General features: G+C 40.5%; 1 protein-coding gene across 1 annotated transcript in view; it reads left to right on the top strand.

Annotated features, from left to right (window-relative positions):
- The window catches only part of LOC100994755 (putative HERC2-like protein 3), a 70,267-nt gene that overhangs the window by 39,185 nt on the left and 12,628 nt on the right, over positions 1-18,454 (top strand). The window contains 3 exon segments of the mRNA XM_055098855.2: positions 1,144-1,312; positions 1,410-1,535; positions 3,567-3,706. Of these exon segments, the coding sequence (XP_054954830.2) occupies positions 1,144-1,312; positions 1,410-1,535; positions 3,567-3,697 (426 nt within the window). The 3' untranslated portion in view covers positions 3,698-3,706.

The raw sequence follows: 18,454 nt of genomic DNA, 5'->3' as shown, positions 1-18,454 counted from the left end.
GTCCTCCAAATGTCTTACAGGCTGCATTTGGTGGTGGCTTCCTTGTGGCTAACATCTTCCTCTCTCCCTGTTTCTCCAATACAATAGGAGTTAGGGTTGGAGGGTGATTGGACCAGGCTGAATCTCAGGCAGGAAGCTTCATAGGCATGTACTCCCTCCAGCCCCATCTCAACAGGCAAGCAGGTTTGGGTGGGTTAGGTCTTGTCAGCCTGCTCCTTCCTTGATGACATTCTGTATTAATTATCCATCTCATAGCTCCAGTAGGCATTAGTGTCATCATCTAGACCTATCATTAGGGGCTGCACCATGGTGATTTTCTAACTTCATCTTCTCTGAGTTCATTGGCTGGAATTCTCTTCTGTGAAAAAAAGCTTTGTTATTAATCTTGGTTGCTCTTGATAATACAGGGAGACTTTATCAGTTTTCAGAATGATGCATGGGTGTTCTGATATGTATAAAGATGACCAGGAAGCTTTGTTTTCCTTATTATCATGATGACCAATCCATTGGCTTTTAGGGTGTGATGTCTCCACTGTTATATTTCTGATGATCAGGGAATCCTTTCGAGTGAACCCAGTAATCTTTGAAAGCTCCCTTCCTTTGTGACACAAGTTGATCCAGCCTCTTCCTGTATATTTCCTGCCTGAGACACAAAGCCAGACAGTGTTCTAAAGAGTTTCTCTTCCCTTTATCATTAAATAATACTTAGAATGCACTCTGGGTGCTAGATGAAATTCTTTTTTTTTTTTTTTTTTTTTTTTTTTTGAGGTGGGGTCTCACTTTGTCACTCAGGCTGGAGTGCAGTGGTATGATCTTGGCTCATTGTAACCTCCACCTTCCAGGCTCAAGCAATCCTCTCAACTCAAGTCTCCCAAGTAGCTGGGACCACAGGCATGTGCCATCACATCTGGCTAATATTTGTATTTTTGGTAGAGGTGGGTTTCGCCATGTTGCCCAGGTTTGTCTCAAACACCTGAGCTCAAGTGATCCTCCCACCTCAGCCTCCCAAAGTGCTAGGATTACAGACGTGAGCCACCGTGCCCGGTTGAAATTCTTTATTAAGAGTAGAGTAATACTACTTATCATGGCTCATTTCACCTGTGTACATGATGGACTGGATCTCCAATTTCATTTTAATTCTAGGTGGGAATGATGGTTAGATGCTGTCGAACATACGAAGAAGTGTGCGAAGGTGATGTTGGCAAAGTCATCAAGCTGGACAGAGATGGATTGCATGATCTCAATGTGCAGTGTGACTGGCAGGAGAAAGGGGGCATCTACTGGTTTAGGTACATTCATGTGGAACTTAGAGGTGAGCACATTCTTTGTTCAGTGCTTTTGTTTTTTCTTAGAGACAGAATTCCCATAAATGAATACTGATTATAATGATTTGTTATTGAACTCTGTAGGCTATCCTCCACCAAGTTCTTCTTCTCACATCAAGATTGGTGATAAAGTGCGGGTCAAAGCCTCTGTCACCACACCAAAATACAAATGGGGATCTGTGACTCATCAGAGTGTGGGGGTTGTGAAAGGTAATATCATCTGGGTAATTAAATTCCTGATGTTAACTTTTCATTAATGCATATGTACTTAGTATTTCTTTTTGTTCAAGCACACAAAACAGAAAACAAGTGTGAAGAAAGAGATAGAGTGTTCCTTTGCTTGTCAGTGCCTTCTGCCAAAGGCCACAGAGGAACTCACCTGCAGTGAAACAATCAGATTTATTAATATTAACTCATTGCAGTACAGGAGAACACACACCTTGGGGAATGGGTGTCTCCATCAGAGGGAGTGAGCGAGGACTAATGAAGTTTATGTTGGGTATTTGGGGGAGGGGTCGAGAAAGCAGGGGTAATTCTAAGACAGGATGTCTTAATAAATTTACCTAGCAGGCAGAAAGAACGGAGCCATGCTAACATCATGATTGGTAAGGAAGCAGTCATTCATATCACCAGGATAGGGGACTGTGTGGTTGTTTGTGGTTTGGATTAGACTTGACTTTCATCACACATGGTTAAGGAGGGGTTTTGGTTGTGCCTTGATTCATCAGTCACAGAGTGGCCTTATCTGATGTTCGTGTTCTGTAAACTTGTCCTGTCATTTGTTCTGTGAAATGTTCTAACATTGACATTAACAGGCCAGCTCCTGACTGTCAGGACTGCTTTTTCTTTCTCCTCCCCTGACCAGGCTGGAGTGCAGTGGTGCCATCTTGGCTCACTGCAACCTCCGCCCCTGGGTTTAAGCAGTTCTCCAGTCTCAGCCTCCAGAGTAGCTGGGATTACAGGTGCCCACCACCGTGCCTGGCTAATATTTGTATTTTTCATAGAGATGGGGTTTCACCATGTTGGCCAGGCTGGTCTCGAACTCCTTACCTATTGATCCGCCCGCCTCGGCCTCCCAAAGGGTTGGGATTACAGGCGTGAGCCACCATGCCTGGCTATTTTTCATGCTGTATAAAAATTTAGGACTGAATTTAAGAAATGGAAATGTGCTAATGATGGAAATTAGGAACTGGGAACAATTCTCAGATTATATTTAATATGATACTGTTGAGATTCCAAATCAAATCCGTGGCACACTTTGAAAGGTATACTATGTCCGTTTTAACAGTTGCATGAGAAATAAGTATGTGTATTGTTTTATAAACTCTTGATGCCATAAAGAGATTGTTTGTTTGTTCATGTGAACCTTGTGGAAGGCTCTCTTTTCATCAGATCACTTAGAAAATGGCCACAGTTGGTGGTGGTTCCCCAGTGGTGAGAGGTTCTTAGAGCTTCTCATGTTACATAAGAACAAGTGGATTATTTAATATTTTACTTTAAACATTTTTCTTTGCTTAAGAGATTGTTAAAATATTTGCAAATCAAAACAAGACAAATTTTAAAAATAAGAATTTGGTGTCTTTGTTTTGAGTGACACGTTGCTCTTATCAAAGGACAAAAGAAGTCTTCACATTATTAATGTGGTTTTTATTCCCTGAGATACCAAAGGTATTGTATGGAATTGTTGACTTGGTGTAATTAAAAACCAAAATGTCCTATTTTAAACCTAATGCAGAAGTAAGGAATGTAGTTTACAGTGAACCTCCATGTGCTCATTACCTGGCTTTAACGATTGTCGCCTCAGGCCAAAATTATTCATGCTCCCTTCTTGTGATTATTTTGAAACCAGGCGCTGACATCATGTATTATTTCATCCATAAGCATTTTAGTACCTATCTCTAAAAGATAGACTCTTTGTAAAAAACAAATAACTACAATGTAGTATGACATGGCTAGGTGCAGTTTTAAGTTCAGGTTTTTATTGGTGAAGAGGAAGATGGATCAGGTGATTTCTGTTGTGTCCTGGCTTTCAGTGCCAATGGAAAAGATATCATTGTTGACTTTCCCCAGCAGTCTCACTGGACTGGGTTGCTATCAGAAATGGAGTTGGTGCCCAGTATTCATCCTGGGGTTATATGAGTTATTTTTATGATTGCTAGATTTGCTTTGGGACGAATGGTTTTCTGTTGAATTAAGTTTAATAAATGACCTTTCTTAACTCAGTTGCTATTTTACAAATAGGTGTGATGGATGTCAGATGTTTCCTATCAATGGATCCAGATTCAAATGCAGAAACTGTGATGACTTTGATTTTTGTGAAACGTGTTTCAGGACCAAAAAACACAATACCAGGCATACATTTGGCAGAATAAATGAACCAGGTATGGCAGAATGTTTATATTCTCTCTTCCACCAAATATTAATGAAATACTTATTGTGGACCACAGTGTACTGGAATTTGTTATTTTAAGCTTCCTTTGCATATGGTAATTCTGTAGAGTGAGTACAGTGAGACGGAAGTGACGGTCCTACCCGCTGATGACTGGCTGGCTTTTTAAAAAAATCAGGACGGGGTGTCGGGGAAGAATTAGAATAACTAGGCTTGTTTGCTTGTTTTTCCATAAAGAAACATTAAAAGAATCTCAAGAAACTAGTAAGTGTTTAGTTGCATGGCATGTGGAATTGGTTAGATGGAGAGTGAGTTTTTTAATTTGTATACCTTTTATTATATTTTTCATTGTGGCAAAATATATTTAACTTAAAATTAGCCACTTAGTCATTTTCTAAGTTTATAATTCAGGGTATTAAGTACCTTAAGTACAGTGTTGCACAACCATCACAACTGTCTCTTACCAAAACTTTTCACCACTCTGATCAGAAACTCTGTACCCATTAAGCAGTTTAACTGCCCTACTTCCCCTTACCCCAACCCTGGTAACCTTGAATCTAACTTTGGTCTCTATGAATATGACCACTCCAGATACCTCATCTAGGTGGAACCATGTAAGATTTATCCTTTTGTGTTTAGCGTAATGTCTTCAAGCTTCATCCGTATTGTAGCATGTGTCAGAACGTCATCCTTTTTAATGGCTGAATAATATTCCACTGTATGCATATATCACTTTTCTTCTTTGTGAGACAGAGTCTCACTCTGTCGCCCAGGCTGGAGTGCAGTGGCGCAATCTTGGCTCACTGCAACCTCCGCCTCCTGGGTTCAAGCAGTTCTCCTGTCTCAGCCTGCTGAGCAGCTGGGATTACAGGCCAGTGCCACCATGCTCAGCTAACTTTTCTACTTTTTTTTTAATTATTATTTTTTTGAGACAGAGTCTCACTCTGTCCATAGGGAGTGTATATGTTATACACTTTAGTTTTTAGTTTTAGTTTTTAGTTTTAGTAGTTACTGAAGATATTAATTATAACATCTATTTTTGACTCATTTAAATCTATTATTATTTAGTAAAGTCTCCTCCTAAACAATGCAAAGACCTTAGTTCTCTTTAACATCATTTATCTTCATTCTGATTTATATGTTCTTAACATATTTTAATTTTTAATTTTTTTTTTTTTGAGATGGAGTCTCACTCTGTCACCCCGGCTGGAGTGCAGTGGCGCGATCCTGGCTCACTGCAACTGACACCTCCCGGGCTCAAGCGATTCTCCTGCATCAGCCTCCTGAGTAGCTGGGATTACAGGCTCCTGCCACCACGCCTGGCTAATTTTTGTATTTTCAGTAGAGGTGAGATTTCACCATGCTGGCCAGGCTGCTCTTGAACTCCTGACCTCAGGCGATCCACCCACCTCAGTATCCCAAAGTGCTGGGGTTATGTGCATGAGCCACCACGTCCAGCCAAAATTTTATACGATTTATACAAATACATATCTAACAGAACTATCGAAGACATTCTTTTATGCACATAGAAAATGTTCATAAAATCCAGTCATATGCTAAGTGGGTCATATGCTCAAACAAAATTTCAAAAAATGTCAAAGGATCGGCCAGGCGCAGTGACTCACGCCTGTTTTTGTTTTTGTTTTTGTTTTTTGAGATGGAGTCTCGCTCTGTCACCCAGGCTGGAGTGCAGTGGCACGTGATCTCAGCTCACTACAAGCTCCCCCTCCTGGGTTCACGCCATTCCTCCCGCCTCAGCCTCCCGAGTAGCTGGGACTACAGACGCATGCCACCATGCCAGGCTAATTTTTCGTATTTTTAACAGAGATGGGGCTTCACCATGTTAGCCAAGATGGTCTCGATCTCCTGACCTTGTGATCCATGCCTGTAATCCCAGCACTTTGGGAGGCCGAGGCGGGTGGATCAGGAGTTCAGGAGATCGAGACCATCCTGGCTAACACGGTGAAACCCTGTCTCTACTAAAAGTACAAAAAATTAGCCAGTGTGGTGGCGGGCGCCTGTAGTCCCAACTACTTGGGAGGCTGAGGCGGGAGAATGGCGTGAACCCAGGAGGCGGAGCTTGCAGTGAGCCGAGATCGTGCCACTGCACTCCAGCCTGGGCGACAGAACAAGACTACATCTTAAAAAACAAAAAAAGCAAAAAAACAAGTCAAAGGATCAAACAATACATGCAGGGCATATGACGATTTTATGTAGTCAATATTCATTTAGATTTTTCTGCATAGTTTGTAATTTCTCTCCACTTTTTTCTTCCTCTTTAATTTTCCATCTATACTGTTTTTCTCCTGCCTGAAAATCCCCTTAATATTTTTAAAAATGTGTCTTTGTTGGTTACAAATTATCTATTTTTGTATGTCTGAAAATGTCTTTATTTCTCCTTTATTTTTGAAAAGTCTTTTTGCTAGGTGTTTTCTTTCAGCACTTTAAAAATAGTATTCCATTGCAATTTGGTTTATATTATTTCTCCTGAAGTTGGATGGAAATCTAATTGTGGTTCATTTTATTTTTCCTTCGTCTGCTTTTCAGAGAGTCTTTTTGTTTTCATCTTGCACAGGTTTTACATGTGCATGGAGATGATTATCTTTCTTGGGGTTGGTAGGGCTTCTGGGGCATGATATCTGTTGTCTGTTTTGGAAAATTCTGTCTTTCAGCATTTCTTCACATGTTGCCTCTGCTCTATTCTCTTTTCTATCTTTTTGGGGGGACTCTTCTTTCACTTGTGTTAGGCCTAACCTCTGTCCTGCAGATCTTTTACCTTCTTGTTACGTTTTCTAAACTTTTGCTCCTCAGTTCTTCATTCCAGATATTTTTACTTTCTCTTCAGCTGAGTTCAGTGTGTTCTAAACTTACTCATTAAGTTCTTAATTTTAATTATTGGATTTATCAGTTCTAGTCTTTCTATTTTATTTTCAGTAGTTTTTTGGTTCTCTGCTGAAATATTATCTTTTTGAACACAGTAAGCATATTTATTATATTAAAGTCTGTGTCTTCTAACTCCAATATATGGAGCCGTTGTGGGTCTGTTTCTCTCCTATCATTTCTGGTAATTTTTAGTCGCTTTTTTTGCCTCTTCATGTGTCATTATGTACTGGACACCTAACAAAGAGAAACACTATGTTCATGGGTTAGAAGACTGAATACTGTGAATCCATCCTTTCACACTGACTTACAGAGTTAATGCAATCCACATCAAAATCCCAAGCAAGCGGTTTTATAAAAACTGAGAAGCTCATTTTAAGTCATATGGAAATGCAAAGGGCCTGCAACAGCCAAAATATATTTGAAAAAGAACAAAGCTAAAAAACTGTTGCAACCTGAGTTCAAGCCTTTTATAAAGCTGTAGTAATCAAGACAATGTGGCATTGCCAACAAAATACACGAATAAATCAATGAAACATACTGAGAGTCCAGAAATAGATCCATACATCCATAGACAACTGATTTCTGACAAAGGCAAAAGGCAATTCATTAGGAAAAGCATAGTTTTTCAACAAATACAACTGAAACAACTGGACAATCATGTCCAAAAAAGCCTTTCAATCTGAACCTCCCACTATATATAAAATTTAATCAACTGGTCATAGATATACCTGTCTAAAACTTTATTATAAAACTTCTATAACAGAACATAGAAAGACAAACTTTATAATCTTGAGGCAAAGGTTTTGTAGACACAACATCAAAAGTACACTCTACAAAAGAATAAAATGAATAAACTAGGCTTCATCAAAATTAAAAACTTCTAATCTTTAAGATTCACCTGTGAAGAGAATAAAATGACAAGCCACACTGACAGAAAATACTAGCAAATTCTATATTAGGCAAAGGACTTGTAACCCAGAATATATAAGAAACTCTCAAACTCAGTAAGAAAACAATCAACCTATTTAAATATAGGAAAAGACTTGAACAGACATTCACCAAAAAAGGTATCTGATTTGTAAATAAGCAAGATGCTTGAGATCATTAGTTACTAGGGAAATGCAGATTAAAACCACAACGAGATACCACTATACATCTGTCAATATAACTAAAATTAAAGACTGAACGTATCAAGGGTTGACAAAAATGTGGAGGATCTGGACCTCTGGAACATCCACTTTGCAAAACAGTATGTAGCGATCTTAAGAAGCTAGACATACACCTACCATATGATCCACCCACTCCTCTCCTAGGAGTTTACCCAAGAGAATTTCAAGTGGATGTCCATACACAAACTTGTATGGAAATGTCCATTAGCAATTTCACTTGCATAGTCAAAAACTGGAAACAGCCCAAACATTCATCAACAGAAAAATGGATAAACAAATTGCATTTGTTTATCTTAAGATACTATTCAACAATTTAAAAAGAATAAACTATCGATACATGCAACATAAGTGAATCTCAAAATTATTATGCTGAGTGGAAAAAGTAAGATTTTTAAAAAGAGTATATGCTGTATGAGTCCATTTATAGTAAGCTGTAAAACATGCATACTGGCCTGCCACAGTGGCTCCTGCCTATAATCCCAGCACTTTGGGAGGCCGAGGTGGGAGGATCACTTGAGCTCAGGAGTTCCAGACCAACCTGAGCAACATGGCAAAACCATGTCTCCACCAAACAAACAAAAATTAGCCAGGCATGGTGACATGTGCCTGTAGTCCCAGCTATTCGGGAGGCTGAGGTGGGAGGATCACTTGAGCCCAGGAGGTGGAAGCTGCAGTGAGCCAAGATCATGCCACTGCACTCCAGCCTGGGCGACAGAGTGAGACCCTGTCTACAAAAAAAAGAAAACAAACAAATAAAACACCCACGAAACAACAACAACAAAAAGAAAACATGCAAACTGATCTCTAGTGACAGAAATTAAATTGGTGCATATGGCAGGAAGGAGGAGGGGAGTTAAAAGCAAAAGGGAGGGGTACAAAGGGCCAGAGAGAAACACTAGAGTAGTGTATGAGTTCATTATCTTTGATTGTGGTGATGCTTTCATGGATCATACATATTTCAAAGTTGATCAAAATGTATACTTTAAATAGGTGCAGTTTATTATATGTCAATTATAACTGAATAAAGCTGTTAAAAAATACAAAAGGGCCCAGTACAGTGCCTGTATCTCTCAGGCAGTTATTAGGAGTCCTGTTCACACACAAGTACAGCGCTGTGAGTTTACCTGATCATAAACACAAGAATGAGCAACATACTTTCTTCTAAAACTTTCATTCCAGCATGTATAAATCGCATGAGAGCACACCGTAATTCTTCTGTGTCTTTAGAGTCATAATGCAGTTAACACGGCACTACAACCTTTAATGTGTTGGCACAATTAAATAAATCTAAGGTTGCTGTAACCTACTGGAAAATCTCAGAGAAGATGCAAATCTGTGTTACCTAAATAGGAAGCACCTAAAGGGTCTCTTGCAGTCTGGAAGAGGACGGGCTCGTGGACAGAGGGTGTGGCCACATCCACAGTTGTCCACGCCACACTGTGGGATGACCCGCAAGCCACGCGTGTGATCTTCTGGCCTTCTAAGCCTTGCACGAGCGTGGGCTTCCTGTTAACTGTGGTCGTGCCATTGCCCTGCTGGCCGTGGTCATTGTCACCCCAAGCATACACCTGTTTACGAGGAGAAAAAAGCTTATAATTTTTCAACATTTCAGGACATTTTCTTTCTTTAATGTAATTTTTACTTCAAAATGCTTAACGTGTATGCCACGGTAGTTGAAAGAATTGAGTTCTTAAAGGTAAAAACAAACCATTTCACAATCTTACAAAATGGCATCAGTGTACTACAATTCTGAAGAAAATCTAACCATGAAAATGCTTGCTAATACCTATAAAAGGAGTATTTTCTTAATATTAATCCAATTAATTCTGCTTTGTTGCAAGACACACAGAAGGTCTTCTCTTCAACTAAGTGCAATAATTTTTTCCCTTTTACTTTGCAAAGAAAAATGACCAAAAACAGTATGCTCACTTTTCAAGTAAGTAGCTCCTTGGCCTTATAGAATTATAAAGTATAATTCATTTTGACTAAAAAACAGTAATGGTAATTTTGTTTTCATAAATAAAATTTTAAATTGAATATCCACAAGCCGGTCATAGCATATGCTTCTCCAAGCAGAAGAGAGTGTAACACTTGTCAGGCACTAGCTCTGTCTCTAAAATGAGGCATGGATGCCTCCTCACCAGTTAGCAATTTCCTAAAGCAAAGTCTTGTTAATACCTTGCAGTAGGAGCATCTTCAAGAATAACAATCTTTTGGCTGGGTGCGGTGGCTCACGCCTGTAATCCCAGCACTTTGGGAGGCCGAGGCGGGCGGATCACGAGGTCAGGAGATTGAGACCATCCTGGCTAACACGGTGAAACCCCGTCTCTACTAAAAATACAAAAAATTAGCTGGGCGCGGTGGCGGGCGCCTGTAGTCCGAGCTACTCAGGAGGCTGAGGCAGGAGAATGGCGTGAACCCGGGAGGTGGAGCTTGCAGTGAGCCGAGATCGCGCCACTGCACTCCGGCCTGGGCGAAAGAGCGAGACTCTGTCTCAAAAAAAAAAAAAAAAAGAATAAATAAAACATCATCTACAAGGGAATTACTTGAAATTAAAACAAATGGTAATCATATATATGGTACTTCATTATTAGGAAGGTGGCTAAAAGCCCATTTAGACATATTCTGCTTTTCTTAAGGAATAATGATCGTTTCATGTTAGGTTATAGCCAGCACAGCACCTCGTGGGGTCATCAGAGGCCTGTGCTATCATTCTCACTAGGAGGGATGGTTAACCCATGTGTTCTAGGACCACAAACTATGCCCCAATCTACTCATCCATCTAGAAAAAAAGGCATGCTTTTAGTTCAACAATTCCAAAGCATCAGTTGGAGGACCAGTGTTGGCTGCATCAGAATCACCTGGGTGTTTGTAATAAATACAGAATCCTGAGCAGGTATTCTGGCATTTCTCTTCATACAGAATCTCCAGGGTCAGGGCCAAGTATGTCTGATGTGTAGCAACAGACGGAAACCATCACTTTAGTTAGCAGAAGGAAGGCACTGAGCAGAGGGTTGAATATAATACATTGGAAAAATATCTTAAAGAATTGGGAAAAAGTAATATATGTGAATATCACATCATCATTATAATAGGAAAAAACAAGGTCCTCAACATTGTCAAAGGTATAAATTCCTAAAACAGGTCAAATTCGTGTTCTCAAAACATTTTCCTGAAAAATGTTACTAGGTGGTATAGGGATAAATAGGTTTGCAAAGTACTGTACCCTCTATATATCTTGTCTCAGAAATTCAGAAAGTGTTAAAGACTCTGAGAAGTCCTGCAGGCAACTTCTTATATTTAATGCAGTATATCTCAAACTCACTTGAGCACACAATACTTTTTTCCCCCAAGGCATATCTATTAAGGTCCTATAGAACAATATTCTTAGGCATACCATTTAGAGATACAATTCTAAAATGATTTTATCAAATATTATATTTCATGGCAAAGTTTTTCCCTATATATTGACATATTCCAACACTTAGTCTTCCTTTTTGCAATATAAATCTTTTCAAGAGGAAATTATAAGCGTGGATTAAATGCATCTTAAATTCAAACCCTTAAATAATATTCATCCCAGTATAATTCTTCTTATTGAAATCTATACTTCAAATTGGGTTAGTCCTATAATTTTTCACTTCTAATTAAACCAATTAAAGCAGGGTATGTCTACTGACCTACTTTCCAGAATTTAAAAAATATACTAGGAAAAAATACCTTCTGAGCTGTGGGATGTTTCCAGAGCTTCATTAAAATAACTTGAAATTTTCATTTGGGTACAATTTTTGCTTATTTTATGGTTCAAATATGCAGCACAAAAGATGACTGGAAGAGGATTATTGAAGCAAATTTAATAAAAGCAGAGTCTATATGAGGCAGTGCTGCTTCATTGCTGCTTTTTCTGCTTTGAGGATGGCAAACTAGAAAAGCCCTTAGATTAAGTTTTTACTTTACCTAAGACAGCATTAAAGCTGATTAAAAGGTTCCACTGAAATGGCAAAATGGCCATATCTCTAATAAGCGCCAGTATAAAACTTAATCTTAAATTGGGCAGTCCTGGGGAAAAGAATTAGATTTAATTTATACTAATTTGAATTCTAGAAGTCAGTCTCATAGCAGCCATTGGCTACTTATTCTGTGTGCTAAACTAAATCTCAACTCAGTCCCAGGAGGACACATTTCCTACTACAGGGCAACCCTTTTCTGCCCAGTGATCTTAGGCTCGATTATCTATGAAGGGTAGACCATGTGGTAGTAACATATTTTCCAGGGAACAAAACAAATCAGTCTTAATAGTGATCAAACCCCACCCAGCCTCTTTATTAATACCCAACTTACAAAAACATATGTTAAGCTGTACAATTCCTCCACTGGAAATTTAAGCGCACATTATTATGAGTTCCTTATTTCCTGATAAGTCCCAATGGTTACAAAATTACTCAGTTTCTTTGAAGAATCAGGAAGCCACCACCCATGGGCACTCAATACTGATGGTCATTTTTAACAAATTGTGGGAAATAAGCTTTAAAAGTGGGTCACTACCCCTAAAAGTATGCAGTTTAGTTATAATATATCAATACTGATTTGTTAGTTGTGACAAATATACCATAATCATGTAAGATGTTAGCAACAGGGGAAACTGGGTGCCTGTGTGGTACACAGAAACTCTCTATACCACCTTTGCTAAATATAAAACTATGCTAATATTTTTTTAATTTAAAAATTAAAAGTAGGTCACCAGAAATTTCCTACCCACATAATATAGTCTCATTTTGAATGTAGGCAAAGGAGGAGTCTCAATTCTAGGACTGTCTCTCTAAAAAAGTAAAAAGCTGGTAATTTGATAAGATTACTGCAAGAGAAGCATGACTAAGTAGGCATATATCAACAGTCAATATGGTACCTTTATTATCTAACAAAAACAAGGCAAAAATTTATCTTGGAAAACTGGATCACAGAGAACCCTATCTTCTAATTTAATCATCACACACTTATATAGCTCATGTTACACACACAGTATGGTAATATTTATTTGCTGAAAAGCAGAATACGAAAGCATTAGATACTCCCCTTCCACCTATGAGTTCACCATCTAGTTAAGTACACGTCACTGCCAAGAAGCTTAAAATGATAGTATTGTCCCTGATTTCTAAGAGCACACATACGCTGACGGGCAACTCTCATGCCAACCTCAAAGGAAGGTAGAATGGATAACAGCGTTAAGTATACAAATACTGTGCTGTGAACACTGTAGCTAAGACCATTCTGGAATAAACACTGTATCATCTTTAATGTATAGTATCCTATCCCAAAAGTGATATCAAAATATCTTTAGTAAAATGAGTTCTGTTCTTCTTCATTCTTTCATTCAGCACCTACTGTCTGCCAAGTGTTGCTGTATATGCTGAGCACACTAACAGCACTAACAAAAATACCCTGCTCTAATAGAAACAGACAATAAGCATATGACGTAGATGGTGCTATGTACTATGAAGAGGAATAAGCCCAGAGCAGATGAGAGTTGATGGAGTTGTGTCTTAATTTGCCTTATTTTACATATATTTAATGTATTAAAATCGTGCTGACATCCTATGTGGAAAGGTTTACTGAAAATTTGAGAGACAGAGAGAGAATGGCTGATCTGTAGAACATGGGTACTGTCTAAAAGAACCTTCACTGATTCTTTCAAACTTTTCCAGAGATAAACTTAGACTCATTTTGAAAGTTGCTTTATTACCAAAAAATTGCCACTCCATGAAAAGTTCAGCACTTGATGCCAATAGGTGTGACAACAAAAAAGCAACTTCGGCATCACATATATGGTCAGGAAAACCATCAGAAACTAAGAGATTTTTTTTTTTTTTGGTGATGGAGTCTTGCTCTGTCATCCAGGCTGGAGTATAGTGTTGCAATCTGGGCTCACTGCAACCTCCGCCTCCCCGGTTCGAGTGATTATCCTGCCTCAGCCTACCGAGTAGCTGGGATTACAGGCATGCACCACCACACCCCAAAATGAGGTTTCACCATGTTGGCCAGGCTGGTCTCAAACTCCTGACCTCAGGTGATCCACCCACCTCTGTTGCAGGAAGTCAGGGACCCCAAATGGAGGGACCAGCTGAAGCCATGGCAGAAGAACATAAATTGTGAAGATTTCATGGAGATTTATTAGTTCCCCAAATTAATACTTTTATAATTTCTTACGCCTGTCTTTACTGCAATCTCTGAACATAAATTGTGAAGATTTCATGGACACTTATCACTTCCCCAATCAATACCCTTGTGATTTCCTATGCCTGTCTTTACTTTAATCTCTTAATCCCGTCATCTTCATAAGCTGAGGAGGATGTATGTCGCCTCAGGACCCTGTGATGATTGCGTTAACTGCACAAATTGTTTGTAGAACATGTGTGTTTGAACACTATGAAATCTGGGCACCTTGAAAAAACAACAGGATAACAGCAATGTTCAGGGAACAAGAGAGATAATCTTAAACTCTGACTGCCGGTGAGCCGGGCGGAACAGAGCCATATTTCTCTTCTTTGAAAAGCAAATGGGAGAAATATCGTTGAGTTCTTTTTCTCAGCAAGGAACATCCCTGAGAAAGAGAATGTATCCCTGAGGGGAGGCCTCTGAAATGGCTGCTTTGGGGACGGCTGTCTTTTACAGTCACAGCAGAGGGATGAAATAAGCCCCGGTCTCCCATAGCGCTCCCAGTCTTATTAGGACGAGGAAATTCCTGCCTAATAAATTTTGGTCAGACCAGTTGTCTGCTCTCAAACCCTGTTTCCTGATAAGATGTTACCAGTGACAATGCGTGTCTGAAACTTCATTAGCAATTTTAATTTTGCCCCGGTCCTGTGGTCCTGTGATCTCGCCCTGCCTCCATTTGCCTTGTGATATTTTATTACCTTGTGAAGCATGTGATCTCTGTGACCCACACCCTATTCGTACACTCCCTCCCCTTTTGAAAATCGCTAATAAAAACTTGCTGGTTTTACGGCTCAGGGGGCATCACGGAACCTGCCAAGATGTGACATCTCCCCCAGACACCCAGCTTTAAAATTTCTCTTTTGTACTCTGTTCCTTTATTTCTCAGACCGGCCAACACTTAGGGAAAATAGAAAAGAAACTATGTGAAATATCAGGGGTGAATTTTGCCCGATACACCTCAGCCTCCCAAAGTGCCAGGATTACAGGTGTGAGCCTTCGTGCCTGGCCGATAACTCCTTTGAAACAACAAAAATATGGAAATGAACTACTCACATATGTTATTATATTGCCCATATCCTTCTGCAGCTTGCCTTTTTCACCCAAAGTTTTCTTCATGAGATTTACCCATGTTAATTCTTTTCAATCTAGTATGTTCATGTTTAATTGCTGTATAATATTCCACCACATGGATATGAGTTTATCCAATCTCTTGTTGGTTAACTTACATTATGCATCATCTTATGTTACTGCAAATACTACCGTGATAAACAGGTTTTCCAAATTTCTTTGTACACATGTGTTTTTTTGCTCAGGTATGTGCGTCTTCAACTTCATTAGAGATTATAAAATTGCACTCCACTTTACCTAGCTGAGTTTCCACTGGCCCATATCTCTGCCAGCAATTCTGTCAGACTTACATTTTCGCCAATCTGAAGATGACAGAATAGTCATTTTAACTTTCAATTTATCCATGAGTTTCTAGTTCAAGTATCTTTTCCCATGTTTACTGACCATTCCGATTTCTTCCTCTATAAAGTAACTCTTCACATCCTATGCCCATTTTGTCTTAAGTTTTTCTTTTCATTATTAGGCTATTTTTCATATCCTGGATACTAACCATTACAAAAAGTTTCCCTACAACAAGATCACAAAGACAGGTAAATTTTCTTTGAAATTTTTTCTAGTTTTCCTTTTCATATTTTAGTCTTATAATGTCAGAAAAAAAGACCTAACACTCAAATGTCAAAAAAAACCTAACTGAATAAAAAAGTGGTACATCCACACTACAAAGTACTAATTTTAAAAAGATGAACATTTCTATAAACAGATATGAAGTGATCTCTAAGAGAAGTTTAAAAAGGTGCAAAATGGGCCGGATGCAGTGGCTCACACCTGTAATTCCCAGCACTTTGAAAACACTCTGGGAGGCTGAGGCAGGTGGATCGCCTGAGCCCGATATCAGCCTGGGCAGCATGGCAAAACCCAGTCACTACCAAAAATACAAAAAAAAATAGCCGGGTGTGGTGGCACACACCTGTGGTTCCAGCTACCCTGGAGGCTGGGGTGGGAAGAAAGCTTGAGCCTAGGAGGCAGAGGTTTCATTGAGCCAAGATCACACCACTGTACTCCAGCCTCAGTGACAGAGTGAGACCCCACCCCAGGTCAAAAAACAAAGTGCACAATGGTATATGCTATCTTTCATCTAAGGGAGGGAGAAAATATTCCTGCCTCAGCCTCCCGAGTGGCTGGGATTGCAGGCATGAGCCACCATGCCCGGCTAATTTTTTTTTTTTTTTTTTTTTGGTGTAGATGGGGCTTCATGTTCGTGGGGCTGGTCTCAAACTCCCGACCTCAGGTTATCTGCCTGCCTCGGCCTCTCAGGGTGCTGGGATGGGAACAGGAATTAAAAGAAATTTTAAAATGTGTAAACAAAAACTCAGTTGTATGTAAAAAAACCCAATTCCCCCTGAGAAAGAGAAGAGCTGGAGTCCTTCAAAAAAAACTACTACCTGTTTTTCTGTGGCAGTGAGCCTTATCTCTCCTCCCTTCCCAGGCATTATAAAAACCCTAATTCCCTAACTGTACAACTGCAAGGTCACTAAACAAACTCAAGTTACAAAACATATTTTTCCTGAAAAAGGAAAAAATAATATAATGCATGATTCAATTGAACAATTATCTTTGTTTCTCACTTCTATCATATGCTTCACCCTGCACAGATCTACCCTCACCTCATAAAATGCTTAAAAGGTAAGTCTTTGTTCAGAACTCAGTGCTTTAAATGTTAATCCGACTGGGCCAATGCACGTAAATAATTAATTAATAACCTCCTAAACCCCATCAGTCTCTCTAATTCCTTAAAAATCCCACTACAGGATTGTAAGCGTGAGCCACCGTGGTGCTGGGATTGCAGGTGTGAGGCACCGCACCCAGCCCAATTTATTAATCAGAAAAGAATAGATCGGCCTGGTGTGGTGGCTCATGCTTGTGATCCCAAGAATTTGGACAGCCGAGCGTGTTGGATCCCTTGAGCCTAGGAGTTCCAGACCAGCCTGGGCAACATGGTGAAACCGGGTCACTTTTTTTGTTTGTTTTCTGTTTTTGTTTTTTTTTGAGGCGGAGTTCTGCTCTTGTTGCCCAGGCTGGAGTGCAGTGGTGTGGACTCAGCTCGCCGGGCCTCTGCCTCCCGGGTTTGGGTGGTTCTCCTGCCACAGCCTCCCTAGCGGCTGGGATTGCAGGCGTGAGCCATCATGCTCAGCTCTTTTTTTTTTGGTGGAGATGGGGTTTCTCCATGTTGGTCAGGCTGGTCTCAAACTCCCGACCTCAGGTTATCTGCCCGCCTCGGCCTCTAGGGGTGCTGAGATTTCAGGCGTGAGCCACTGCGCAAGTCCCAATTTATTAATCATAAAGGAACTGATCAGCCTGGCGTGGTGGCTCACGATTGATCCCAGGACTTTTATGGCTGAGCGCGGGGGATCACTTGAGACTAGGAGTTTCAGACTGGCCTGGGCAACATGATGAAACTTGGTCTCTTTTTTTTTTTTTTTTTGAGACAGAATTTCGCTCTTGTTGACTGGCTGGAGTGCAGTGGCGTGGTCTCGGCTGCCTGTGGCCTCCGCCTCCGGGTTTGGTTGGTTCTGCTGCCTCAGCTTCCCAAGTGGCTGGGATTGCAGGTGTGAGCCACTATGCCCGGCTTTTTTTTTTTTTTTTTTTTTTTTCTTTTTTTTTTTTTTTGGTAGAGACGGGGTTTCTTCATGTTTGTCAGGCTGATCTCAGACTCCCGACCTCAGGTGATCCGCCCGCCTCGGCCTCCCTGGGTGCTGGGATTGCAGGCTTGAGTCACCGTTCCTGGCCCAATTTATTAATTAGAAAGGAATAGATTGGCCTGGAGTGGTGGCTCATGCTTGTGATCCCAGGAATTTGGACGACCGAGCGCGGCGGATCGCTTGAGCCTAGGAGTTCCAGACCAGCCTGGGCAACACGGTGAAACCCGGTCGCTTTGTTTTTTTGTTTGTTTGTTTTTTTGAGGTAGAGTTTCGCCCTTGTTGCCCAGGCTGGAGTGCAGTGGCGTGGACTCAGCTCACTGGGCCTCCGCCTCCCGGGTTTGGGTGGTTCTCCTGCCTCAGCCTCCCGAGTGGCTGGAATTGCAGGTGTGAACCACCATGCCTGCTAACTTTGTTTTTTTTTTTTTTTTTTAGTATGGACGAGTATTCTCCACATTGGTCAGGCTGGTCTCAAACTCCCGACCTCAGGTTATCCACCCGCCTTGGCCTCCCGGGGTGGTGCGATTCCAGGCGTGAGCCACCGTGACCGGCCCAATTTATTAATCAGAAAGGAATAGATTGGCCTGGCGTGGTGACTCACGCTTGTGATCCCAGCTGGGACTTTGGACGGCCGAGCACTGAGGATCACTTGAGCCTAGGAGTTCCAGACCGGCCTGGGCAACGTGGTGAAACCGGTCTCTTTTTTTTTTT

Source organism: Pan paniscus, chromosome 16, assembly GCF_029289425.2.
Source record: "Pan paniscus chromosome 16, NHGRI_mPanPan1-v2.0_pri, whole genome shotgun sequence".
Taxonomy (NCBI): domain Eukaryota; kingdom Metazoa; phylum Chordata; class Mammalia; order Primates; family Hominidae; genus Pan; species Pan paniscus.
The sequence above is the reverse complement of the archived record's forward strand: the minus strand, read 5'-3'. Positions and strand labels throughout refer to the sequence as shown.